The following is a 27,619-nucleotide window of genomic DNA, read 5'->3' as shown; positions in this document are numbered from 1 at the left end:
ACGAAGGGAAAGCCAGGATTCTAACATTCCTTGTTTTAAGGGAGGAACTCCTGTTAAAACCAAGACATAGGGACAAGATGCAGGTGCCAAGTTTAAGTTATCTGTGTTGGGTTGGGCTATAGTGTTGGTGGAAGTAGGATTCATGTTTTTCTGACCCGGATTGCTGATGTTTTGTGGCAACCTAACAATGCCCTACGGTTTGGTACCCTTGTGATATGATTTGTATTTTCTATTTGCGATTCGTTGGATGGGCCAGGCTGAGGCTCTTGACTGGGTTGGTTAATATTATTATGATTATCCCTGTGTGATGATGGAGTATGTGACTTGGAAGTTTCCAGTCGAGCTCTAATTGAATCAACATCCTCTTTCATTTGTGTCAGCTTATTCTCTATACAATCAAATCTATCATCAAAGAGGGAAGTAAAGTGTGATGTAATTTCTCCGAGTTTTACTTCTAGAATATTTTTTTATAAAGCCTTCCAAGTGGTTCCCTAGCTCTTGTAGTGTTACATTGGGGTTAGTGGTGGGAGAGACTGATTTTACTTCAACAATGCTCACATTCTCGTCTGTTTGCATTTGTAAGGAAACTGTTTCCCGCGGATGGAGCTCTACTCCAGTTATTTCCTTTCCCTCTTTACCCTGCTTTCCTCCCTTCTGTCTTGTGCCCATAGCTCGGCCTTTCTTTTGTTTAGTTTGTTACCGAGTTTGGGGGCCTTTCCCTCTTGGGCTCGAAATATCGATTGCCTTATCCCGTGCATTAGGAGATTGTGGTTGAGGATTAACTGGAGGGGGTAAGGATGGGAGCGGTTTTATTCACCTGAGGAGTGCTGCTATGTTCCTCCTCCCTACTCAGTGGGAATTGTGAGGGGTCGAGGGAAAGTCTGCGCTCGGTTAATTGAATCTCGTGGATGAGCAGAGATTCCGCTCTTATCAGGAAAGCATCCAGGGTGCCCACAGTACTCTTACGTTTCCCCATCGATGTTAAGCCTTTACAAAAGATCAGTATAGTTATTAAACACTTTATGCTCAGAGTTACAATTCACGTGAGAACTGTTCACTTAGTCAACCGGGTTAGTGAATATGTTCAGAGCTACTTTCTACAACAAATAAGAAATGAACCACCGCCGCTGGGTCCGTAATTAGATAGTTCTTACCAGTCATCTTAGTAAAACGGGTCCTGGGAAGGTGCCAAGGGACCGGGCCCTGCCCTGCTCCTGTCTGCCCCTGACGGCCACAGACGGCCCGCCCTTTGCCCGGGTTTTGCCTGGCGTCCACCCGCGCACGTCCCGCGTTGCGGGAGTCTGCAGGCAAATAAATAACCTCTTTGATGAGTGGGAGGGGCTGCAGGTGTGCTCGCGGCCCGCTGCTTCTTGGGCAAGGGAGTCCTGGATTCTCGTCCCCACTGCTGCTGGCCACAATCCGCCTTCTTGCGACTCGTCTCCTGCGAAGCGGGAGGCGTAAGGAGTAAAAGTATTCCCCGGTGATGAGGGGGGAGGGGCTGCAGGTGTGCTCGCGGCCCCGTTGCTTCTTGGGCAATGGAGCCCTGGATTCTCGCCCCCGCTGCTGTTGGCCACAATCCGCCTTCTTGTGACGCGTCTCTCCATTCAAATATTTATAAACTCCTTAAGAAACAGAAAACTTGAATGCTCCATAACCTTTTCTTTCGAGGCTGTTTTACCAAGACTTTTTAGTCAGTGCTGCTGGCTATGAAGGCTGACTCCCCACCAACTCTGCCTTGTGTTTCTTTTATAAGGAGTACACTCTGCTGCCCTCCATGTGGTTCAGTTTCTATTATGAGCAAAATCATCCTTCTTAACGTCTGAGGATGAAATTCACCCTCCGCACTGATGGGTCTTTCACAAGTTAAACACTACTCTGGTTTTTGGTAATGTTACAATCTTGTTTGTTCATAGCTCTTTCTTTGCACTGCATTTCATATGAAAAGCATTGTCTCAAGTTATTGCTGTTAATTTGAAATGGCTGCTGATGGCGTGCTGTTTGCAAAGGGACCGTCCGCTGCCAGTGGGCTTCAGGTCAGTTCATCACTGGAGGCATGGACTAAAAACTATCTTATGATGCAGCTGCACATTGAGGTTCTGTGAAGGTGATCAGGTCATTCAGTTAATCAGATCATTTACATATAAGAAAGCTCTCGACCGAGTGACCAGAACACTTCTTTTGGGAGGTACTAAGGGGGTCATTAGGATGACGGGTGGACTTTGTCTGCCCGCCATCCTATCGGATAAAGGGACAGCCCGCCAAAAGGGCGGGGGTCCCGTGGGGGGAATTACGATGCGTCCGCCACAGTGGCGGGCGCGTCCTATATTTTTAACATTGCGGCGGGCGGTGCTGAATGCACCGGCCGCCGCAATATCAAAAATACATGTGCATTTCAAAGCACAACTTGACAGGCACCACGCGGTGCCTGCCACGTTGTCCTTTGAAATGCCGAGGGGTACCATGTGCACCCCCACCCACCCGGAGTCCTTGGGGGCCCGCAATAGGCCCCCAAAGTAGACTCCACATGCCTTTCTGTGGCGGCATTGCCACCACGGAAAGGCATTGGAAAATGCCCATGGTAATATGGTTGGCGGTGTCTGATAGACACAGCCACCATATAAACCCTTTTCCGCCCCGGTCGCAAGACGACCGGGCGGAAGAGTGGCGAACGGTCTTTCCGTCCGCCGTGGACCCCCCAGCCATACTTATCTGGTGTTGGGTAATTCCGGCAAGGATGGCGGGCGGATTGCCCCCGCCAGGCCGGCAGTGGCTACCGCCGGCCTGGCGGGGGCAATCCGCCCGCCATCCTAATGGGCCCCAAGCGTTTAAATGATAAAAATGGACTGAACATTTCAGCTGCTTATGCATCCTTACACAAAGGATAGGTCTTTTTTTAGTTGCCGATTGTGCTGTCAGCATTCCAGCATTATATCTACATCTTCCAGGAAGGTGAAGCATGTTTTATTTGGTGATCGTTAGCTCAGAATTTCCGTATTATATGCATGCCTTCCATGTGGGTGTAACATATTTAATTTAGTACTAGTTGGCTCATCATTTCAGCTTTCTGTGTACATCTATTCCCTCTGCAACCCCTGAAAAATACATGTTAGTATGAATCTTGCCTGTTTATGCAGTGTGGAAAATAACTAAGATTAGGAACTTTGGGTGCGTTTATGGTGAAGTCTCTATTCTACAGCACCTTGAGGCAGCCCAGGGCCACATTAAAGAGTTAGCGTTGCGAGTCAGGTGAACGCGCACATCAAGATGGCAGCCTCCCGCTGATGCTCTAATTAGCCCCATTTACCGACACCGTATTTCAGTCGATTAGGGCATTTTTTACTTACCTATTGCCCAGAATTCTGCTTGTTCACCCCAGCGCTTCGCATTGGCAGGTTTGGGAAAACTTTTCTGACAGATTTGGTGCATTTTCCTCAGCTGCTGTTACCACCGGCTGCTCTGCTCTGCTGAGATTCCTGTCAGTAGTGCCGAGTTCTACTTCAGGAAAGGCTGAGGCCTAGAACCACTCCCACAGTCAGTTTTAGCTGCTGCACTCTTCATTACTTAGTGACTATCTCTTAGTTTTGCTTCTATATTTTAACTTTTAGTGAAATTTAAAAAAAAATATATTTAATTGTTCTAATTCAGTAAAATGGAAAGAAAAAACATATCTACATGGAATAACGAACATAAACAAACTATTTCTCCAATACCTGTTAAATCTAAGATTGTGGACTCAAATGAACCTTCTTTGTCCACTTTGTTGGAAGAAGCAAGCAGTACATTTAAATATTGACTCTATTGCGTCAGAATTTAAAAATATCCGTAAAGACATGGCTAGTCTCTTGATAAAAATTTTGGATAACTCAATTAAAATCCAAGATAATAAAACTAAAATTGATAGCTTTACACCTATGGTAGCAAACATTTCACCAATGAGTCAGTTACTGTTAGATTTAGAAAATCGTAGCTGTCAATACAACTTACATATTTTTTATCTGCCAGAAGACGTGGAAGGAAATGATTGTAGGCAGTACTTAGAAAAATTGTTTCCAGGTCATTTAAAGCTGCAATATTCGTAGAAATTCAAAATAGACAAAGCGCATAGAATTCCTTCTCACCAAAACTCTTGTCACAGCAAACCAAGACAAATTATATTTAAAGTTCTACACCATGATCATTTAGTGATGATTAGAAAGGCAGCTAGAGAAATTCCATCTCTAATGGTCAATGGAAATAAAATCTACAAACACCAAGACTTTGCCAAAGAAACTGTTCAACTACATAAAGAATTCACTGAGCTGAAACGACGACTACGCTCCTCTGGTTTCAAATATAATCTCTTCGATCCTTCAACTATGAGAATCTAGAAAGATGGTGTCTCAAAATCCTTTTAGCAACCAGAAGAACTATGTACTTTCATAGACCATAGAAGCAAATACTATGAATACTTGACTTTATTTATGTATTCATTTTTTCTGGGTAATTTCTTTAGGTCTTGCTTTTCAATTTAAGTTGCCCTTTTTTTCAGATTAGCTATATGGGCATTCTTTTTGGGTTGGTTATTCTTGGTCATGCGTGCACGTGATTCTACAATTCTATTTATGTTTTCATGTTGTCTTACGTATGTTTATCCTTGTCTTTCCTTTTCTCCCTATTTATCTTAATCTAGAGCTACTTTTGATATGTTAGCTTTATTTGTTCTGTCCTTTTCTACTGACATTCCTATTAAAGTATGGCTATTTTCAAAAATATTAAAATTGTTTCTTCTAATGTTAAAGGTTTAAGACATCCCGTTAAACGTGTTAAAATTTTTGATTATTTAGCAAGTCATAAAACACATATTTGTTTATTACAGGAGATACATATTGACGATAAGGTTTCATCATATATGCAGAAAAAATGGGTTGGTACTATAGTTTCTTCACCTGCAATTAATAAAAAAAATGGAGTGGCTATTGTTTTTGCAAACAAATTACATTTTCAAATACTGAGCAAATTTTCAGATACAGAAGGTCAGTACATTATGGTTAAAATTAAATTGGATACTACGCCTATTTATTTAATTAAAGTTTATGGGTAAACAAATGATGATCTTAAATGTTGGTCCTTGTTAACAATAGAGATGCTCAAACTAGGTAATGATCCACTCATTATTGGAGGGGATTTTAATTTAATATGTGACACTTTGTTAGACAGATCATCGCAATCTAAATATCGTCCACATATAGCTTTTTTTACCTTAAAATCTTTTTTTAAAACAACTAAATTAGTTGATATTTGGTGATTACACTACCCAATTGAAAAATGTTTAACTTTTTTCTCAAATCCTCATCATTCTTATTCATGACTGGATAATTTATTAGTATCCCGACAATTAATTCAATCAATTTCTTCTCCACTAATACATAATATAGACATCTCTGAAGCATGCTGTTATTTCAGCTGTTTTTCAATTCATCCCTACTCTTTCTACTCAATCCAGATGTCGTATGAACACTCATACTGTTCTCAATTAAATTAATACACCAAGGGCCAGATGTACGACCATTGTGATTTGCGACTCACAAATTGCAATAAATTGCGAGTCGCAATTTGCAAGTCGCAAATCACAATGTACAACAGTGTATCAGACACTGCTAGCGATTCCCAATGGGGTCGCACAATTTGCGACCCCATTGGCAATGACTGGCTTTCCCAGGGATGTTGGCCTGATGGGCTCAGCAGACCACCTTGTCTGCTTTTCAATAAAGCAGGTTTTTAAAAAAAGATTTGGACAAACAAATTGCAAAATTGGAGAGACTATTTATCTCAACTAATGACCTTAAATGCAAAATACAACTACAAAAACACCGATATGAATTCAACTCCATATTAAGTAGAAGTGCAGTGTACATAATTTTATTTTAATGTTAATAGATCAGGTAGATTTTTGGCAAATTACTTGTGTATAAAAAAAGATAAGAGTCATATCACTGCGCTCCATGGTGTTAATGGTAATGTGACGTTATCCCATAAAGATATTGTTAATGAATTTTTTACTTATTACAGTTTTTTGCGCAATTGTGGTTTACAGAAAATATCACAATCAGCCAAAGATAGTTTAGATTCACCAATTACTTTAGAAGAAATTGATTTGGCTATTAAATCCCTTAAACTTAATAAATCACCTGGACCTGATGAAATCCCGGCTGAGTGTTATTAGGTTTTTGCTCCACACCTCCTACCTTACCTGCTTTCCCTTTTTTCCCCTTTTATCGCATTAGGGACAACTTCTGGTTCATTTACAGAAGCATTATGTTGTTCTTCCGAAACCCAACAAAGATCCCACTATTGTTTCAATTTATCAGCCAATTTCCTCAATAAATCTAAGTTGTAAACTTTATTGCAAAATACTTGCAACTAGATTGACTTTTGTGCTTTATTCTATGGTACATCCTGATCCATCTGGTTTTATGAAACTTAACGTGCTGCTTCAAGCTATTGAGCAGGGACATAAATTATCAATACCTTCTGGAGTGTTGGCATTAGATGCGGAAAACGCTTTTGAACAAGTTAATTGGCAATTTTTATTTCAATCACTAGCTATGTTTAATTTTGGTGATTCATTTATTCGCATGATATCTGCTTCTAATACCAGACCTCTGTTAGACTTTTTATAAATGGCCGTACGTCTAATTAATTTTTTCTTTTTAGGGGTACAAGACAAGGCTGTCCTTCGTCTCCTGTACTTTTTCTTCTAGTTATATAATCTTTGCTTACTGCTATTAGAAAATGTACTGAAATGAATGGTGTTAATATTAATGATGTTACTATAAAAACATTAGCTTATGCGGATGATGTTCTTTTCTTTATTAGTAATCCTGAGTCATCCCTTCCTCCCTTATTTAAAGTAATATGGTTATATTCTCAAATTTCTGGATATAAGTTAAATGCAAACAAAAGAGAATATTTTACGTTAAATGTATATTGCATGCCTGATATGCTATCTATTCAAGTTAAAATTTGCCAAAGGGAGGAATTTAAATATTTAAGTGTTTTTCCCCATAATAATAAAAAATTAATCAGATTAAACTGTGATGACATTATAAATTATATTAAGAAAAATTGTTCAATGGTCTCCTTTACATCTCTCATGGTGGGGAAGAATGGATTCAATTCAAATGATAATTGCTCTCAAAATATTTTATCTTCTTGCTATGTTACCGACTCAATGCCCTAGGTCATTTTTATAAAACTATTGATAAGCTATTTCCTAAATTCATTTGGAATAATAAAACTCCTCTTATCAGTTATAATAAATTGAAAATGGTAAAATGTAATGGGGGTTTTGGGTTACCTAATTATTTTAATGATAGCAAAGCTTTTCTATTGAAGCAAAGTTCTCTTTGGTTTTCTCATTCTCAACTTACTAACCCTCCCACATGGCTTATATAGAACAAGCATTTACAATGCAATAGGTCTCGCATTCGCAAAAGTTAGAGCTATTGGCATTCTAAATGACAAACTTTTTCATTAAGTGTTGGTTTTGAAAACAGATAAATAAATGGCATTTTCATTTACAATGCCAATAGCTTAATCTCTTGCAAATGCGAGACCTATTGCATTTGCAATGCAAAAGGGCTCGTATTTACACGAGTTTGAACTATTGACATTGCAAATAACGATGCGTTTTATTTATGTTTCAAAAAACAAAATATAAATAAAAGGTCTATCACACTGCCGTCTCTCACACACTGCTGTCTCTCACACACAGCTGTCTCTCTTACAAACACTGCTGTCTCTCTCACACTGCTGTCTCCCTCATACTGCTGTCTCTCTCACACACCATGCTCTCCCTAGAACACACACACTGATGTCTCTCACACTGCTGTTTCTAGAACACAAACTGCTGTTTCTCATACACTGCTGTCTTTCTTACACACAATGCTTTCTCACACTGCTGTCTCTCATACACACTGCTGTCTCTCATACTGCAGGTGTGGGATGAGGGTCTCCGGCTCATATCTGGAGGGTGGGCGCTGCTCCATTTCATTGGTATTTTTTATTTTTTTACATACCCCCTAAGGCATTAGTGGTAGCTTCAGAAGATTTTATTTTGGGGGAGGGATGTTGGGGGTCAGATCTCAGCCCAAAGCCCTGATCCCTCTTCATGACCTTGTGCCCTCATATCTCGTAAACGCAATTGGCTTATGATTTTTTCCCTTCATAGACACATCCCCTGTAAGATTCTTCCCCCAAACTCCCTCCCTCCATTGTGAAATGTAACTGCAAGTTGGCATGCCTGGGCAGATATTTTGTGGCAGTCAATGGATCACTGCAAAAATGCAGCGTACAATTAAATCATTTTCTAGTCCGCTGCAGGCAGAAAGCGGATCATGCAAAAACTGAGATTTTGCACCCGATTCACATTTGCATACTACAGCTAAGAAAAAGAAAATAATTGCCCACGCAAACTGAGCCACACACACAGTCACACACACACACACAGAGCCACACACACACACACAGAGCCACACACACACAGAGCCACACACACACACAGAGCCCCACATATACAGAGCCACACACACACAGAGAGCCACAAACACACAAAGCCACACACACACAGAGCCACACACACAGAGCCACACACACAGAGCCACACACACAGAGCCACACACTCAGAGCCTGGCTTTGACAATGTTTGGTTTTACTTGTATTGGAGAACTTGAAGGCCACGATTTATAATGTGGAAAGCAACTAACAGATTGAAAAGTAGAAGTAGATTACCTACCACAGCCGACACTGCCCCACGCAGCCCCGCCCCCTTCCTACTATCACGCATAGAGACACTTCAGGATTGAAACGGCGGCAGGACAGCTCGGTGGCTCCGGTGCCTGCTGCAATCGTGTTTAAATCACCAGTCCGAACGCCGGATGCCCTTGGTCACACTTATTTAGGATGTAGGCCCTGGGAAAGTGATGTAGAGGACGTATTTGTTGAACCCCAGAACCCCGGCATGGGGGTTCATGGAGCCTGAACCGGGTGCAAATATGTCTACAAAATCAAACGTGGCATGCACACCTGTTTGCCAATGACATGAGCACAGTTATTTACTCCCAATCGCAGATCTTTTAGATACGAAGGGGGGGGGAGTTAAGTCTTCCATTGCGAACACTTATTTGTAGTGCCTTTAAGAGGATGACTTTGCAGTTTAACAGGATGACCCTGCTTTGGAATGACAGCGTGAGCTGCTGCGTTTCTTCGTGTGTGTGTGGGGGGGCGAATCTTCCTTTCTACGGTACTCCAGCTCCACAAGCCGCCGTCAGATTCAGCACAATGTTTCTGTTTTCGGCACCTGGCTGATGCGCGGTGTATTCATTGGGACCAGGCGTCCTGGGTTTGCCCGGACAGACCAGGTTTTTCGCCAGATATCCCGGCATATTTCAGGAAATTAAGCTCCTGTCCCGGTTTTTAATGAGGGTCGGCGGGAGGTATCTTTTTACATTTTGCAAAACAGGTATAGTTAGCAGCTGTTATAACAAAGCAATTTAATGACCATGCATGCTACTAGCTTTAAAAAATGCATTTATGCGTGTTCTTCCTGCGCCTCTTCTGGAATTGTCAGCTAAGGAGCACTGTCATTCTGCGCGCTGGGTTGAAGTAAAATTGTAGTCTTATTTTAGGGAATGTCCCGGTTTTTGGCTTTAAAATTATGGTCACCCTAGACGTATAGCGCACAATATTCTCTGTATCGTCGATCAGCGTAAGGTCTGCGTAATATCACTACCTGCTGTCAGAGGTTCAAATTTGGTAAATTGAACTCAGTCATTTAATCTTTTTCCCCTCCTGCCTGTGAATAAAACATTACTTCTTTGAGCCCATCAAGTAACTGATTATCGTTTACTTTTCATTACGCTTCACAAACTCATGCATAATCCCTGGAGAACGGGTTGTAGCAGCATAAAGATGATGTGACCCGAATTTCTACTAAAAGTGGTCCCCTACAGAGGCTCATTGGGTTGAACGCATGCTAGGAGGTCAGTGTGCAATCCTCAGAGCACAGAATCGTGGCCCAGCAGGGCCGACGCCGCTATCCATCCTTCTAAGGTTGAAGAAAGGAATACTACAGCCGATAGAAAATAGTGATAACTTAGGGTCATACTGGCATTTCTGCTAAAAGCAAAACCTTCAGATTATGACAAAGATCGGTTTATGAGGAGCCAGCATGAAATGCTGAGCGCTGGAAGAGCTGCGCAGGAGCTCTCACCTGTACTGGGCACTGGAGCCGAGCCCGCGCTGAGCTCCGTGATAACCAAAGTGAATAACGGGCAAACTAAACTAAAATAAAGGAAGCAATGAGGTCCGTCGAGAAGGAGACAGGATGAAATGCTGAGTGCTGGCAGCGCTGCGCAGGAGCTCTCACCTGTACTGGGCGCTGGGGCCGAGCCCGCGCTGAGCTCCGCCAGGGACCCTTGCAGCAGGTACACGAGTTGCAGCATCACTCGGGACATCCTGGAACAGAGAGATGGAGGGACCGGCTGGTAGGATGCAGTCTGCGAACCGACTCCCTTCTGGGAGCAACTTTCACCCGCTGTATCTGACTGGGCAGTTCCCTCAGTCACGTGCGAATCTGGCCCCAGTGCAGTGTGACACTTTTGAGTCCACGTCGGGTACTGTCCTTCTAAACTACCAGCTGCCAGTGGTAATGCAGGCTCCTGTACCGACGAGTAGGAACTCGGTACCACAAACCACTGGCAAACGGAAATCCAATGAACAACTGGCGAGCAGGCCTCCTGTGTCGTACGCTTCAGTACCGTTAATCACTTGCTAGAAAGGCTCCGGTACTGCGCGTCTCTGGCTAGTTAAAACCCGCAATTATGAGTCCCTGTCCAGTACTGCCTGCTCCAGTGCGCTTTACAAATACACACAACATAACACAAAGTACGACACGGAAACACTTCCTACTCTACCACACCACCGGAACTCATGCTCTTCAAACCAAACAAGCCTGCAATCGAACGTGGCCTTACCTCCCACCATCGACCAGAGGGCCTTTAAAAAACTCTGTAAATCCTTCATAGTTTGCGATTCTCTATTTAAATCAATGAAAGGAGGAAGCGAAAAAGCACATGAATAGTAAAGATCTGCCAGTTTAAAGAGGTGTACTGCCACTTCCGCCCCTTAAGAGAAGACTTCAGAAAAAATTGTGTGCCACAGAAACTATTCCCGGTTGTGTGTACTGAGTATTTGTATGTCTAATCTTCGTTTCTGGTCACAGAGAATGTGGCGCTGGAACAGACGACTCGTTAGGAATTTGTGTCGTCTCACTGGTAAAGTGATCTTGTTGCTCTTAGCTCGGCGTGCTGCTACTTCTATCTGCTCTTACCGAGGCAGAGCAGAGGCACAGGATGATTCCCATGAGGAGGAGGAGATACAAAAACAAGCACTCACCATGACATATAGATTTCTCTTTTTGTGCCGTCCCATTTGGATGGCCTGCTTTCCTCCTGCGGTAAAACGTTTTTTATCTTTATGGGGCCATGTGTTTGGCATAAATGTTTTTCTTATCTGTGCACTCCCTAATGTAATACTAATATACTGTTCATATAATATTTGTACACTGTTTGTGTGCTGCTTGGTTGTAAGGCAGCCAGCCCAAAGTATTTGTCCCCATAAAGATAACAGACTTTTTACGGCAGAAGAAAGTCAGACGAGCCTGTCCAAGTGGGACGGCTCAAAAAGAGAAAACTATACGTCAGGATGAGCTCTTTCCCTATGGCTGGCCACCGTTTAGTATAAACGGTGAAGCTGGCCAATGGGAAAGAGGGGTGGGGCTTAAAGCCCGCTAGTGAAAGCTCCTCAATATCATTAGATCTCGCCAGCGGGACTGTGCATGCGCAGGCTACGCAGGCGAAACCTAATAAGGGTCAATAACCTAATAAGGGTCAATAACACCATTTCCTTTTCCCTGCTTTAATAACAATGTCTAATACATTAATATTACTTAATAAATCTTATTTTTAAATCCACTAAACTGATCTTACATGATTTAGGATTTGTTATTTCAATCTTCTGTCTCCCATACCTTGAAAATATCATTGTTGTATAATCCACAGTTAAAACTTTCCAGAACCGTACAGTTTTGAAAGGCCTGGATAATGAATGGTATTTTCTTTCTTACAGACATATATCATAATAATTGCATTTCTCTCATTTAAAGAATTGGAACAAAATTTGGTTTACCTTCTTTAAAAAATTTCAAATATGACCTCCTATGTAATTCTATTTTAGATTCCTTTTCTGATAATATTCCCTCAAATAATGCTTCTGACATAGAAGTTTATATTCAAACAGTGACTACCTCCCCTTGTGCTGTATCCTTAATCTAGGAGAAGATGTATCATTTTCAAGGGAGTAATATTGGTATGTTTTCTAACTTCGGGAGTAAAGAATTATCATTATCGCAAGATATTTGGCAGAAAATCTGGTTATATGGGGTTTCAGGCAGGATGGCTTCCTGTGTCAATATGTCAAACCAATTCGTACGTTTTGTTTGCTTGTTTATGGACTCCTTTAAAGTTATTCCAGCTAAGCTTTTACCTTCTCCTATTTGCTGGCATTGTAAATTACATGCAGGTTTGTTAAAACATATGCTTTATGAATGTAATATTGTATTTCAATTTTGGAAGGAAGTTTGGAATGTTATCAAACATATATTACATTTTTCTGAACCAATTTCATAAACTACTTTGATTTGTAAATCTGCAGTTCTTTCTATGAATATGTCCGGTCTTGAATCTAAACACTTTGATTTTCTAATTTTAGCAGTCTTTAAATCTATTACGGCTAGTTGGAAAGATTCTACCTCATTATCAGTGCTTACATGGTGGTCATGGATAGTTTTTACTAGAAGAGGTGCTAGCCTATCTTTATCTGGTGTTATTCATAATAGTTCTGTATATTATAGATTTTGGAAATCAATTAATCACTATATAACTACCCATGCTTAATTAATTCCTTTTAACTGCTTTATTTATTTCCATATTTATAAAGTTTTGTATGGTTATCAATAGTAGCTCTGTTCTCAGTTTTTACATTGATGATAATCTATATTCCGTCCTTTTAATTTTTCATTACAATTCATATTTCTTATATATTACAGAAGTTTTGAATCTCTGTATATAGGTACTGTTATTTCACTGTTACTATTATTAATGATCTTGTATAAGTGCCTAGTTCGGTGCTATGTTTTGTGTTGTCGATCTATTACAAAATTCAATAAAATATTTTGAACACTAAACTGTTAGTGTTGCACCTTTCATCTGCTGCTGTACTGTGTATCTTTTGGCACACTGCTTTATTTCTGTCAATGATTCACCTTGAAATCTGTTGGACTTTGAATCTGTTAGCACAATACCTTGATTCTATTAGCGCATTCCCTTGCCTCCACTACCCTTCTCCCAACAGAAAAAAATACACTGATGCGGGCAGCACCGGCCAGGTCCTTGCGTTTGTTTTTTTACATTTCACCATTTGTTGCTTGCACAGTCTCACCCGTCGCTTCCCCTTCCAACCGTTGTTGCTTTCTTCTGCCCCATCTCGCCATAATATAAAGCACTATCACCAACCCTGTCCTACCAGAAAAAAACACTATGATCCAGCCTTTGCGGGCCACGTCATAGCACTTTTTTCCCTACCTTTCATCCATTCTGAACAGCAGTCATTCTGCTGAATAACATAGCTGAAAGACATTAACAAAGCCAAAAGCTCTTGATTAGGCTCGATCTATTGGCTTTATCAATGCATGTAGTTTTTTTAACCCATATTGACCAAGTGTCAACGTAGGGTTGATCTTAAGAAAGAGAACTGTGGTTGTAAAATGCATAACACTACTCTCTCTAACAACAGGATGGTTAACTTGCATGGAAGCATCATTTACCAAAAGCCGCCACTGACTACAAACATTCATACAGTAATCAATTGTGTCAGTCTGTGAATTGAGGGGGATGCAGAGGACTACAGGGCTTGGCAAGTTAAAGTTGACAAGTCAATGATTACAAAGAATAATTGTACTTATTTTGATGGCATATCATACACAACCCAGTACTCGTACACAAAAATGCCTATTGCTTTGTCAGCTACCTCATCGTTTGGCTCACATTCCACCACCTGCGCTCCGTAACCCAAGATTGCCGCCTTCTTACAGGATGGTGCTGTGCTTGGAACCACGACGTATGAAGGAATCCCTAGAATGGAAAAGGCCTGAAATCAACTATGAATTATGACAGATATTTGCATCTGATACGGATTGCCATGTGCTTCTAGCATAGCCTTTCCCTGCAGATAGTGTGCCCCCATGCTCATCTGATGCACCTATGCCCACGTCAGCTGCAACAGTATAAACTATAGACTTCAGTGCTTCCTTTGTATTTACAATAATTCTTCTCCTCTCTACAGCTGCTCTGTTTACACTTCTCTTGTCCATGTAAATTATTTTAAAGATGCACGTGGTCCAACCTGACATTTTTGCTGCCAGGGCAAGAGCCTGTCCGTGGTTCCCGCTGCTGTGAGTCACAACAGCCTTTGGCTTTCCTTCTCCTCCAGCAGAAAGACTTCTAACTGCATTCAAAGCCCCTCGGATCTGGAAAAAACAAAGTACAATAACATTTGGGAGTGCAAATATATCTGCTTCTACCAGTGCTACCAAAATGGGATAAAGGAATAGAGAAGACCAATGAGCTAAGAATGAATGGAACCAGGGCTCAGGAGATGAACAACAGGGCACTTGCAGAGGCTTATTATAGGGAAGGGGAGTGGTGTACAGATGAAGTGTCCAGAGTGGACTGGGGCAGAGCTAATGGAGACAGGCACAGGTAAGGGGTCCAGGATTAGGGAATAGATAAAAGAGACCAGAGTACAGAAACACTTTCAAGTGTTTTTAGGATAGGTGAATGGGTGGGGTAAAATAGTCCTGTTTGGTTTTCAAAGGCACTGGACTCCTAAGAAAAAACCTCCACTTAGGTGTTTGGTGATTTGTGGTTAAGGTATTTGCTAGAGGGTGATGATGTCAGTATTACAGTCAGGAGTCGTACCTTGATGCCAGAGATGGTAAGCCTTTAATCTTTTTTATGACAGGTGCTCACATTTGAGTCTCACGTTGATGGCAGAGTCACCCCTCCTTTATCTTATATTGGTGCCAGAACCGGTCTTCTTTTTTTTAATTAATACTAGGGCAGGTCCTCTGAGAAGGTTTGTGTATAGCAAGGCCTGTCCCCTATTCGTTTTTTCTTGGATTCAGAGCTTGTTCTCCTTGATTCCTACCCAGAGTCCCAAGTCTGTCTATCTTGTGTCTTTGCTGTCATGGTTGTTTGGACATACTTTGTTGCAAGAGCATTACTTCCGTTAGTCGCAATGTCAATACTGTTGTTCTTGAGTCTTCCTTTGCTTGTGCCTAACCTCCTCAATGCTTACCTTGAATGATCCTGTCTTCTGGAAGATTTCACACTTGAAGAAGAGGTTGCGGCCTGTGGTCCGATTCAGGCTCGAGCTGGTCAAAACTGGAGTCAAATGAACCTTGTCCTGGAGATATGTGTGAGCTTCTTCCACATCCTTAAATGAGATGCAAAACGGGGAGTCCATATTCATGTGGTAGGTAGAGCTAAAAAGGAAAATAGAGAGTTTATTTATTTCAGGTGCTTTACAGAGTTCAGCAATGCCACCTGTGCTGCCAGTTTAAAGTACTAGCCTGCTGGGAGGACAATGGGTCCTATTCAAGCATTTGCCAAAAGAATGGGGTCCAGTCTCTGTAAAGAAGGAATATTGGTCTGGATGGGGGGGGCGGGTGACAGGCTGGGTTGGAAATTTGCTTTGTAAGCCAACCAAATGTCTGGAAGCTGGAGTAGAGGTGTTTCTAACTGTTTGTACCGCTTTGTTCGCCATAAGTTGGCAGGGTATGCTCAGACGTGATTCCCTTGCTCACTTTGCCACTGGATTCAAGCAAGCCGGGCTGAAGACGGCTGAAATGCCAGAAACCGGTCCTGGGAAGCTTGAATCCGGTCCAGGGAAAGGCATGGCTTGGCAGTTCGGGCTGGACTGTTCCCATGAGGCACAGGGTCAGACTGATTTGCATATGGCCATGTCTGAACTGGGGTGGCAGAGTGGGCTAAAGAACGGCGATGGATTAAACCCAGATCTGTTGACTGGGTGTGAGTGTTTGATTGGTTCAGATGCTCCGTCCATCACCACCCCCTTTTGTACCGCTTTGTTCGCCATAAATTGGCAGGGTATGCTCAAACGTGAGTCCATTGCTCACTTTGCCACTGGATTCAAGAAAGCCTGGCTGAAGACGGCTGAAATGCTAGAAACCGGTCCTAGGAAGCTTGAATCAGGTCCAGGGAAGGCATGGCTTGGCAGTTCGGGCTGGACTGTTCCCATGAGGCACAGGGTCAGACTGATTTGCATATGGCCATGTCTGAACTGGGGTGGCAGAGTGGGCTAAAGAACGGTGATGGATTAAACCCAGATCTGTTAACTGGGTGTGAGTGTTAGATTGGTTCAGATGCTCCGTCCATCACCACCCCCTTTTGTACCGCTTGGGGTGATTCGAGCATGGGAAGGTGCTACACGATGGTTCAAGAAGATGGCTGGGGTGCTGCACGAGACATGGACCCCTTTAGTTTGTCTTTAGTTTTTTATCTGGATTATTTTTATGAGCTAGTGACATCCCTTCAATACTCTGCAGTTGCCATATTCAATTAAAAGATGTATAACAAGTCAATTCAAAAGATACTTTATTTCGGCCTCACAAGACCATAAAAGCACATATAAAACATTTTCAAATTCATTGCAATTTATCAATATAGAAATGTTTATATACACATGAATATAAACAGCTGATAAAATTAAAAAGATAAAAGATTAACAAGTTTGCTAGGCAATAAGTATCTCATCATAAAAAATAAAGTCAAATGAATTAAGAATTCGAAGCAAATAAAATGAGATGTCCGTGGTCTTTGGAAAGTACGGGGAATGGGCAGTTTAAGCTTGTACTTTCCTTAGAACTGCACGCCGAGCACACCACGTTCAAAAAAGATAATGGGACACAAAGTAAACAATTAGCATGCCAGTGTTGTATTTCAGAATTCTATAGGCATGTAGGCAGTGGGAGGTTCCAAGGTTCCTGCAAAGCTGTCTTAGCCAACGAGCCCTTATTGCCTTGTAGGTAGGGCAAAAAAATAACACATGCAAGTCAGTCTCAGTACAGTTTTTGCAAGACGGGCAAGCTTTCATCTGGCTACCCCCCACTTATAGGTGACAGCATGTAAGGGGAGTACGCCATGCCTAAACTGCATGTAGAGTTTTTTTAACTAGAAGGGGATGTATATTGTCGATGCTAGGTTCTAGGAGGTATGAGAATTTTACATCTAGGAAAGATGTAGTAGGTGTACCTGTCCTGAGGCCCCTCTGGAGTAAATTTAAGTGATAGTCCTTAAAGTTTTTTATCAGGACTTTTCTTGGTGTAACCCAAGAACTTTCTTCTGGGCTATTCCATAAGTCTCCCATTCCAATGGCTACAAAGGAATTCTTAATGTGGGTGAGCCAGGAGATTTTGCTTGCCACCCTGTGATTAGCCACTTCCCTCCTTGTACATGGATAGCACTGGGGTGCTCCATAATCGGCGCCAGTAAAGAAGGGGTCTGAGTGCTACCTTCTGTGCCATTGGGCTTACGCCCAAGTCCATTCGGAGCGGGGTTAAAGGAGTGCTTTTAGGAAGGCCCACCAACTGTCTAAGGAAAGAATTTTCAATCCTTGCAAGTTGTTCGGTCGGCCTATGGCCCCATAACTCGGCTCCGTACAAAGCAGCCCCTCTAGCTTGCACCTTGTAAATTTCCAGCACCGGCCCCAGCATCTTACACTCACACTTCCTCTGCTGTTTCGCGAGGCCCCCTGACGTTTGCGTCAGCTTAAGACAAACCTTCCTGGTTTGGTCACCCCACTCCATGTTCTTGTTGAGGGTTAGGCCCAAATAGTCACAGACAGTGACTTTCTCTAAAGATTCTCAGGATAGTTGTGGGTTGGGACGCTTAGAGTGGCCTGCATTGAACACCATACATTTAGTTTTCTGGGTATTTATTTCTAGGCCCCTGTTCTTACAAAATAGGTAAAAAATACTTTTTGCCCTATGAATACCCATCGGTGATTTTGACAACAGGAGGGTATCGTCTGTGAACATCAAGGCAGATACCTTGCGGCCTGCTAGTTTTGGTACATCTAGATCCCCTCCGGCTGCCAAAGCTTCAACTAGGCCATTTATAAAGAGACAAAAAAGGGTAGGGACTAAAACACACCCCTGTCTCACACCTCTCTCTATGGGTATGCGATCAGTGAGTTCTCCATTTTTTCCAAATCTAATTTGGGCATAGTTGTTCACATGCAGTCTTTTCAGAATCTCACATAAATAGGGAGGCAATCCTAACTCATGTAGAATAGCCCATAATTTTTCTCTGGGGACTAAATCAAAGGCTGATTTCAATTCCACAAAAATCATATAGAGACTGCCACCCTCCAAGACTACTGTTTTCCAGTGCAATAGTTGCAACCTGAAAACGTGATAAATTGTGGATGTTTTAGTACGAAAACCGGCCTGATAGGGGGTAAGGATAGAAAACTCCTCCATCCAATTCTGCAAACGGTCCAGAAGCACTCGGGCGAAGATTTTTTGTGCTACATAGATGAGGCTAATCAGCCGATAATTTGCAGGAAGGAGGGGTGAGCCCTTCTTGTAAATAGGGATAATTTTAGCCCCTCGCCATGTGATGGGGATCTCAATTCCCTGTAGTAGAGCGTTAAATATGCTCCCGAGATAAGGAGCCCAGACATTAGATTCATTTCGGTAAAGGTCTCCAGGGATCTTATCGAGCCCCGGAGCCTTAGCAGGTATTACTCAGGCAATTGCGGCCGTAACCTCTTTTAGAGAAATTGCCAGAGTGTTTGAACTGACTAGATGTGGCAGAGAAGCGAAAATTTTGGCTTGCTCAAGGGCACCCTCTTCCCTGGATTACAGTGACTGAAAGTGTGCCCTCCAGACCTCAGCGCCCAAGTTTGGTTCAAAGGTGTGTTTATCCTCCATTGTGTCTGAGCTTATTAGTTTCCAAAATGTCCTCATGTCCCTCCTGTTTAGAATATCTCTCAGACTGTCCCACTTTTCCAATTCCCACTCCTTTTTTGCTTGTTTGATTTCGAGTTTATATAGTATCCTGTAGCTCTTTATCGCCAGCTTATCATTACTTTTGATCGCTGTCAGCAGGTTTGTCTTAGTCTTGCGGCATTTGGCACTGTACCAAGGATGTCTGGGAGCACTGCCTGTCTTTACTTGTATTATTTTTACAAAGCTGTCCGCTAGAGCCACCACTAATCCTTGATGATTTTCTGCTATTTTACTGAGGGTGCAGACAGAATCTCTGGACTCACCTAGTTGAATTGCAACCTCCAGATATTGCAAGATTGTTTGATAGAGTAAAGATGGTCTATCTTGAGATTCGCAAAGTATGCCCCATCTTACTCTCCTACTGCATCTAGTGAGAACTGACCCTGCTGTTTTCAACGGTTGGTCCTTAAGGGCTTCTGCAGAATATGGAGAGTCAATTTCTAAGATTAAAGCATTATGGCCACTTTCAAATCTCGTAGCTATCTTAAAGTTGGCCAACTGATGCCAGGATTTAGTATTCCCCATAATGTAATCACGGATTGAAGGGGAACCCAACCTGTTATAGGTTAAATTTGCTGGACTGTCACTGTTGAAACACCAATTACATGCCCCAAACGAGTATTTCAGTGTGAGGGAGTTCAGTTGGACAACTAATGGTGTCCATGGTCATACTGGCTGGGCATTGGCCACTGGGATGGCCCAGTGCAGATCCTCATCGTTGGGTACGTCAGCCTCTAGGTCCCTCAATGGCTCATACTGACAATTGAAATCACCAGCCAAAATCACTATGTCATAGTCAATGACTGTGGATATGAAAGGTGATAATTTATCTAGGGTGGAGAATTCTTGCCCGTTTCCGGTTGGCCGTGAGTATACGTTAATGAGCACTAACCTCGGCCTGGCTGGGGAGCTCAGGAGAACACATTGAATGTCACTAGAAGAGGTCTCCACCTGCTTCCCCGTACAACCCAAGAGTGTAGCAACCCAAGTGGTAAGTCCCCCAGATGGTCTGCCCTTCCGCCCAGATATGGCGGGTATAGTGTAGGTTGCGTAGCCGGGTCTTTGGATTGTCTCCCTGGCTCAGGTTTTCTGCAACATACATATATCTGAGTCTTGGATAAGGGCACACCACTCTGGGTTTTATATTTTTGAGCGGAGACCTGCCACATTCCATGATATCATTTTGATCTTCGGTGAGAGGTTTGTGGGGTTACTACAATTTTCAGATTCCCTATCCTCTGGCCAGTGAACACCCCTGGCTGGGGACTGATAAGCCTCAGCAGTTATTGGAGGTTGGTTCACCAGCTGTTGAACATTTTGACTCTTCGGTGGTAACTCTGCAATTTTATTAGGAGGAGATTTTACCGATGTCTCAATTCATTTATTCCTGCTATCTCCCCTACCCTCTCCTACTCCCGGCATATGAAGCATGGGGATATCAAGGCCTCTATTTTCTGCCCTTCTCGCGTGTGGTTCAACCTTAGATAATTCCAGTCAATCTATATCCTCCATAAAACTAAGGGCCGCATATTGATTGTACACTGGGATGTTAAAATCTACGTTGGTTCCAGCCCGCACCCCCGTCCGTTCTAAGTGGTGGCGGCTTCTGGCTAGGAGGCTTGTAAAAGAATCCCAAGGGTAAAATGTGAATCCCTGTTTGGTCGACTGACCAGTTCCCTACTCTGTCGAGTAGTAATTGAAAAGGTTGGGTGACTCATAATATAACACCACACAGTCATCCCCTAGCAACTTCTTGGAGCTGCCTATCCAACCAACCCGTCTGGCCATTTTAAATTCAGCGAAGAGTGGGGAGGATAATCCTGATCTCGAACTGAGCAGGGAAAGTGCTTTGTTTCTAACAGAGGACCAGTGTTCATTAGTGCCATCAGGCAACTTGGGGACATTGGATAGCACAATTGTGTAGGGAGTTGCTTCCGGTGGAAGGTGTAGGGTGTTTGTGACGGATGTGCTGCTTGGTATGTGCAATGCTTTATCTTGTCCGACTATCTTAGTGATTCCCATGAGTTTCCATATCTAGGTCTATTATTTAAAGGTTCATTTTGTATATTTAATAGACGTTCCTGGATGGAACTTTTGGGCTGCGGTTTATGGTGCACAATAGACATTCCTGCCTGACTCTGACTTGTGTGCGGGGGAACTAGACGGCCTGATTGCAATGTGTTCTCGAGACCAGGGTTTGGAAGTCCTGATTGCGAAGGCCTATCAACCACAGTTATACGTGAATCTTTGGTGGTACAACGACAGTGGCAAGAATTAATCACTGGGTGCTGGCTGATCAACGGGCCTGGCTGACTCGACAGAGGCTGCTGCATCCGTTTGAGTGTGTCAATGCACACTTCAATTTGATTTAGGTTTTGAAATAGGGGTTCTAATACGGTTGTAACCAGCCCTCCCAATTTTTCCCAGAAGTCGCTACTTGTTGTGCCCTGTATGGAAGTGGTAGGACTTGTGGGGAGTGTTAAATTGGCGGGATTAATTACGGTAGCCACCTCCTCTGTCTCCTCCCTCGTAGTTCTATTTTGGCGCCCTCTCTTCGGTGCTGGAAGAGTAAGCTTGGTTTGGCCCTGCCCCTTTCTTTTCTTGGTCTGGGTGGGGGAACTTGACCCCTGATTGGGCTTGCTCTTCTGTCCCCTAGTGTTTATTCTGATTTTAGCATTTGTATCCTTCAACACAACACTATCCCTTTCGTTAGTGGTGTTGCTAGTCATTACCCCGGTGGGGGAAATACTTTCATGACTATCAGTTAGTAGCCTCCAGCAGAACGAGCGGTCCCTGGGGGAGTTTTGGTTCCAGGGACAGTCTTCGCTCCATAAGGGCGATTTCATGGATAAGGGCTGACTCAGCTCGTAGCAAAAAAACATCAAGAAATCCTACCACACCCTGTCCTGAAAGGGATTTTCTCGTATTCATTTTATCTATGTATCGGTAAGCCTAGGTTGTGACGTTTTGGGACAGCCTATGCCGAATGTATATTCAGCAGACAAACAAATAATATATAATAAATAATATCATCCCCCTCACTTGCGGCAGGTGTGGGTTTACTGGAGCGTCGGATTTACGGCAAGTTTTGGCAGGGCAGAACAGCGTCCTTCAACCCACCACACAGTATCACACGCATTGGTCTGAAAGATGTGTTTAATTCCTTGTCCCGTTAATGCCAACTGTTAATGCATTTTAAATGCTTATTAAATGTAGAGATTGAGCGTGACCGCTTTGGTTGTTTTACAACATTGCCAATGCTGTTCAAAAATGGAGACCACAAATTGTGAGAGTCGTTCAGTGCTAATCAGAAATAGTGGCCGAACATTCCGGAAACCATTCAAGCGTAAACCTTTATTCCAAGGAATATTTCAGAGCGTCCCGTCCCACAGATTAATTTGGTAAGTGTTCTGAAGTCGTTATCAGGTTGTTACAAGGTAACAAATTGCTCCCTAGCATAGACACACACTTTGTTCCTGACGCAAAATTAATTTAGGTGGAGAGATGAAACGTTACCAGTGCTGCTTGGAGAGCGGAGTCATAAACTCCGGGAACCTTTTCAGAATCTCTTCTATGGTTTCCTCGTGATTCACGCTCAAGCCGAACTACAAGGACCAGAGACCCCTTTGTAATCGTTTTGAGCAATAATACAGCAATACCGGGTTTGGAATCTCGGTGCGGCGTTCAGCGTGGAGTCCGTGGACTGAGAAGGCACAACTACTGGTGACCGCCGGAGAGAACAGCAAGCTGCCCACAGCCCTTACCCGATAGACTCCCGCCTCACCGAACGCCAGTATCCCCGTTTACCTTGCTCGAAGTTGCTTCACTGGGTCACAAGTCTTGGAAGCAGGCGCCGTTTTCTAGAATCCACCGCTGAATCGAGGCACTCACTCCTCCAGGTGCAGCAGAAGCTCAGCAGCTCCCCGGTCCTCAGTGCCAGCGGCTTGCTTTCAATCAGGCACGTTCTCCTTTTGAAGGTCAAAATCCAACACTGCTCCTTTCTCGCAAGCTTTTCTCAAGACCGATTTTCAAAACCGGGTCTATTCCGAAGTTCCGGGAACAGCTGTATTTTATGACTTGAGCTGGGCGACGCAAAGCTGGTGCAGTCAAGGGCTGATAACGGTGGCCCATCAAATAGCCACTTACCTGTCTGCTTTATTGCTTGCACTGTTGCACATTTTTTCACATTCTATGAGGGGAGCCTGTCCGGTTAGAAAATCCCTGGGACTCCCTGACCCCGCTGAGAACTAAGAGCCTCAGAAGCGCTGGTTCAATTTGCCCCCTCCAGTTAATAGTTTGCAAAACACATTGTCTATGGCTGAGACCAAGCAAACATATTGATTCCAAGGTGGAGGGTTCTATAAAAGACTATGGCAAGCACTAGCAAAGTGTAGGAAACTGGCTCTATATATACTATACAAAAGTAAGTTATAGTGTGCACAGAGTCCAGTGGAATCCCAAAGGTAGGCAGTCGTAAAAGTAGATAATACTGTACTCTCTATTTGTGGCAGTGTTGACGAGCAGTAAGGCTTTATCAGAGGGTAGTGTTAAGCATTTATTGTACAAACTTAGGCCAGAAATGATGTCACACACTGAAATCCTGAATTCGGACCAATTTGTTTGTATAAAAATATTATTTCGTTATTTTATTTCTAGAACGAAGCCAGTCCTGTTGCAGGTAAGTGACATAATACTTTGTAAGGTTTATGCAGTGAATTACAGTTGAATGCAGGTTCAAATGCATTTGATTGATTTACAGGTACGTCAACAGTTAAAAATTACTTTTCAGTTATTTTATATATTACACTTACTTCTTGGATTACTTTTTAAGTTGCTTTTTCTAATCAATGTGCTATGCCTAGATATCACACGGAGACATTTCCTAGACAAAGGGTAAGTCATTTTTTAAATTTTTTTGTCCTCATCTCACCATTAAGCTTCTGCAGATTTTAGTAAAAAAGCCGTAATTACCAACTGGGCGCCCTGCAGCTTGTTGCACTTGCTTAGGTCGACCTGCCCATCACCATTTGAGAAATGGCTTGGTGTAATCATAGGACTGGGGGTGGGTGGAGGGGTCGGAGTCCACCTCGAATTATATTAATCTCAAGTCTCGGCCCCAGCTCATAAAGGGCTGCCAGATGTTTGTCGAGCTTGCCCCAGTTCCATTCTGATCTAAACGAGCCATAGCAAGTGTGGCTTTAAGCAAGTCCTCACATTTTGGGGGCTGTGGGTCTTTCCACTTCATGCAGATCTCTCTCCGGGCGAGTAACTCCAAAAAAAGCAGCAACCCACTATAAATCTGTGATGAATTCCGATTGAACAAACCATCATCACCAAAGAACACTAATGAAAGGTTAAGCTCGATGTTAACTTTAAAAATGCCACAAATGATGTCTCCCACCCCTTCCAAAAAGTTCTTAATTCTGAACAGTCGTAGAAGATATGGATGTCATTAGCGTTGAGAGACATACACTTAGGGCATTTGGGGGCAAACTTGGCTATCTTGGCCAGTGTACAGTAAAGTCAATTAATAACGAAAACATGTTTTTCTTTTTGCTGGCTGGTTTAATACATTTATAAAGTAGTTTCAAAGAAATCTCATACAGGTCTACAGTGTTGGGCTCAAGGGGGGATTGAATCCAAACTGAAAAGTGCAGTAGGAGTTCCAGGTCTTAAGCATCCAGAAACTTCTTATACCATATAGAAATCTATTTCTTTTTTGGCTGCTCTGATTGAAGGTAATTCTCCATTTCCCAATCTCCTGTTATATCCCCCTTCTCTGCTACAAACCAGGATACGAGTTGTAAATACCTGAAAAACCGGTTCTGATCTTAACCCTTAGTAGCTCCCACTCATGTATTCCTTCTGCATCTAACAAATCAGACCAAATAGAAATACCGGCTCTCTTAATTGGTATAGCCAAACTGTCCTTAAGGCAAGGCGGTATCCCAGCGGAATCCCATATAGGTGCAAAATCTGAGTCATACCAGATTCCCCATCTACATCTTACTTTATACCAAGTTACCAAAGCCACCTTATGGACCTTCAGGCGTACTCGCTTTAAAACTCTCGGGCCCCAAACTTATATAGAAAGCCTTCTCCGCCACATCCACCCTCCAACATAGCCATTTCGCCCAACAGTCTTCCCCACGATGTCTCCTCCGGTTTTTAAAGTAGCCTCTGGTCGCCTTTAAATTGAAATGCGACCAAATACCAACCAATTTGCGGGAGAGCCAATCCCCCTATGAGGAGCCTACGCCTCAGTTTCTTCCAGGACAGCCTTGCTTCCTTGTCTCCCCAGGTAAAGCTCCCGATCTTACTTTGAAACTTGCCTATACTCTTACTTGGGAAAACCAAGGGAATTGCGTTAAACAGGTAGGTCAGCTTGGGGAGGATAACCATCTTCACCAGATTAACCCTCCCATATATTGTCATAGGAAGATTCCTCAATCTGGCGAAGCGGCTATCTATTTCCTTGGTGGTTTTGTTCAAATTGATCTGGGGGATTTTGTCCAATTCTTTGACAATGGAGAAGCCTAGGTATTTTAGATCTTTACTAGTAGTGCCCTCCCATTGGTCGATGTTCCAGCACACCACCTTTAGAAGTATTGGCTAAATAGCCTGAGAAAGAGCCGAATTCTTCTAAAAGTGCTTCAACCCGTGAAATAGCCACCCCAGGATTACTAGTGTATAACATTAAATCGTCCGCGTACAGGGCTAACTTACACCGATAAAGTTGGGATTTAAAAGGGTAAATCGAATCATCCAATCTAATAGCTTGCGCTAATGGCTCCATGTAGATATTAAACAACAGAGGGGAAATGGGACATCCCGGTCTTGTTCCCCTCTGGATGTTAAAACAGGAAGTCAGCATACCATTCAACAAGATCCTTGGAGAGGCGCCCACATAACAACAGCGCCGACCCTCCCTGCCCTCCATCTCCATTTTGTTCTTAACGATAAAAGTATCCACCTCCTCAGTCGTACGGAACTGGTGCATATGATTATTCCACTTTATGCGTAATGACACAGGAAACCTCATCTGTGCATTAGCCCCCAAACCATTTAACTCCTCAAGCCTCTTCTCCAACTCCCACTGTCTTGATGCTGTAATATGGGTAATATCAGAACTTATGGAGAAGGAGTTTAGAACTGTAGATGATATAGTACCTTCCTTGAGAGTGGATGTTAAAATTAGTTCCTTGACAGAGTATGACAGAAAGTTAACTAGAATCTTCCTGGGTTTTTGTTTAGCTAGACTCCTCTTAAAGGGATCTTGTGCACGAGGTCTATAGTAGGCGAGTTCTTCAATACAGTTTCCTTTAATAAGGAAATCACAAACCCTTAATGTCAGTCCCCTCAAGGGCTTCAGGAATATTTAGGAGCCTCAGGTTATTATTTCTTGAATGGTTTTCCAATTGTTCAAGATAGTCTTTTAGTTCTTTATTCTGGGCCGATAACTTTGCCATTTCCTCTGAGGTGGTGTGCATGGCTTCCTTAATTTTGGGAATCTCCAACTCTATTGCATCAGTTCTTAGAGATACTCCTTCCAGTTTCTGAGCCAGCACCTCGCAGGATGCTTGAATGGCAGCCTGACTCGCCTCTGAGACGGAGAATCTACCTGCCATCTCGGCCTGGTTCGTCTCTGACACATTAAACCTACCAGTCATCTCATCCTTTACATTCACCGGGGAGGAACATGGCGTCCGCCAGCTAAACGGCCGTGGTCCTGCTCCCTCAGGCTTTCTAATAGGTCTTGCTGGTGGAGCCCTGACATTCTTTTGTTTATGCAAAAGCACCCCCGCCCTCCTCTTACCGTTAGGGGCTGTTCTGGGTGGCGAGTCCCCCTTTTTCCAGCTTTGGTGTACGTATGGACCCGGACTCCCGCAACGGCTCAAATGCACTTGGAGACTGGAGGTGGGAGGAAGCGGTGCGTGCGTGGCAGCACCGAGACACTGCATGCTTCCAGCTCCGGATCACTGAAGGCAGGGTCAGCACCAGCGCTGGTGTCTATGTGAGTTCCGGGACAGAAGCAGAACGGGCGGTGGAGTTTGGCCCCATGGTAGGGAGTCTGAGCCCCATTTCGGCTGAGGACGCTAGCACTGACGCTGGGAGGAAAAGTAAGGGGGGGGGATGAATTATCTCCGGGCAGTTCCATCAGCAGTGTCTCCCTGCCACATTATAAGAGGGTCTTTGTAATCTCCCGGTTACCTGTTGGGGGGGGAGGTACTCACCAAATGCATGGAGATAAGTGATGCAGTGAAAGTGCACCACCCAATGTCAGCATACTCTGCATGCTAGAGCAGAAAACTCCTCCTCTAATATAGATATCATTCAGCCTATCTTGTCCTCACAAGTCTCCCCCCCCCCCCCTGTTTCTGAAGTTAGAGTGTCAGCAAAGCAGAGTAAGTGGAAAGGGGGTGCAACGGA

General features: G+C 43.3%; 1 protein-coding gene across 5 annotated transcripts in view; it reads right to left on the bottom strand.

Annotated features, from left to right (window-relative positions):
• Positions 1-27,619, bottom strand: part of LOC147730374 (serine racemase-like) — a 73,960-nt gene that overhangs the window by 31,608 nt on the left and 14,733 nt on the right. For 2 of the 5 annotated variants that reach the window (XR_015308379.1, XM_086955180.1), the window contains exons 1-4: positions 22,997-23,318; positions 15,454-15,640; positions 14,500-14,623; positions 14,125-14,228 (exon numbers count right to left, since the gene is read on the bottom strand). Coding sequence is in view for 4 of the 5 variants with exons in the window: in XM_086955180.1 (XP_086811306.1) it covers positions 14,125-14,228; positions 14,500-14,623; positions 15,454-15,627 (402 nt within the window). In the remaining variant the exon portion in view is untranslated. The other 3 variants (XM_086955181.1, XM_086955178.1, XM_086955179.1) reach the window with 3 other exon arrangements.

This window comes from Lissotriton vulgaris, chromosome 2_1 (assembly GCF_964263255.1).
Source record: "Lissotriton vulgaris chromosome 2_1, aLisVul1.2, whole genome shotgun sequence".
In the NCBI taxonomy this organism is placed as follows: domain Eukaryota; kingdom Metazoa; phylum Chordata; class Amphibia; order Caudata; family Salamandridae; genus Lissotriton; species Lissotriton vulgaris.
Note: the sequence above shows the minus strand (reverse complement) of the source record. Positions and strands in the feature narration are given on the sequence as shown.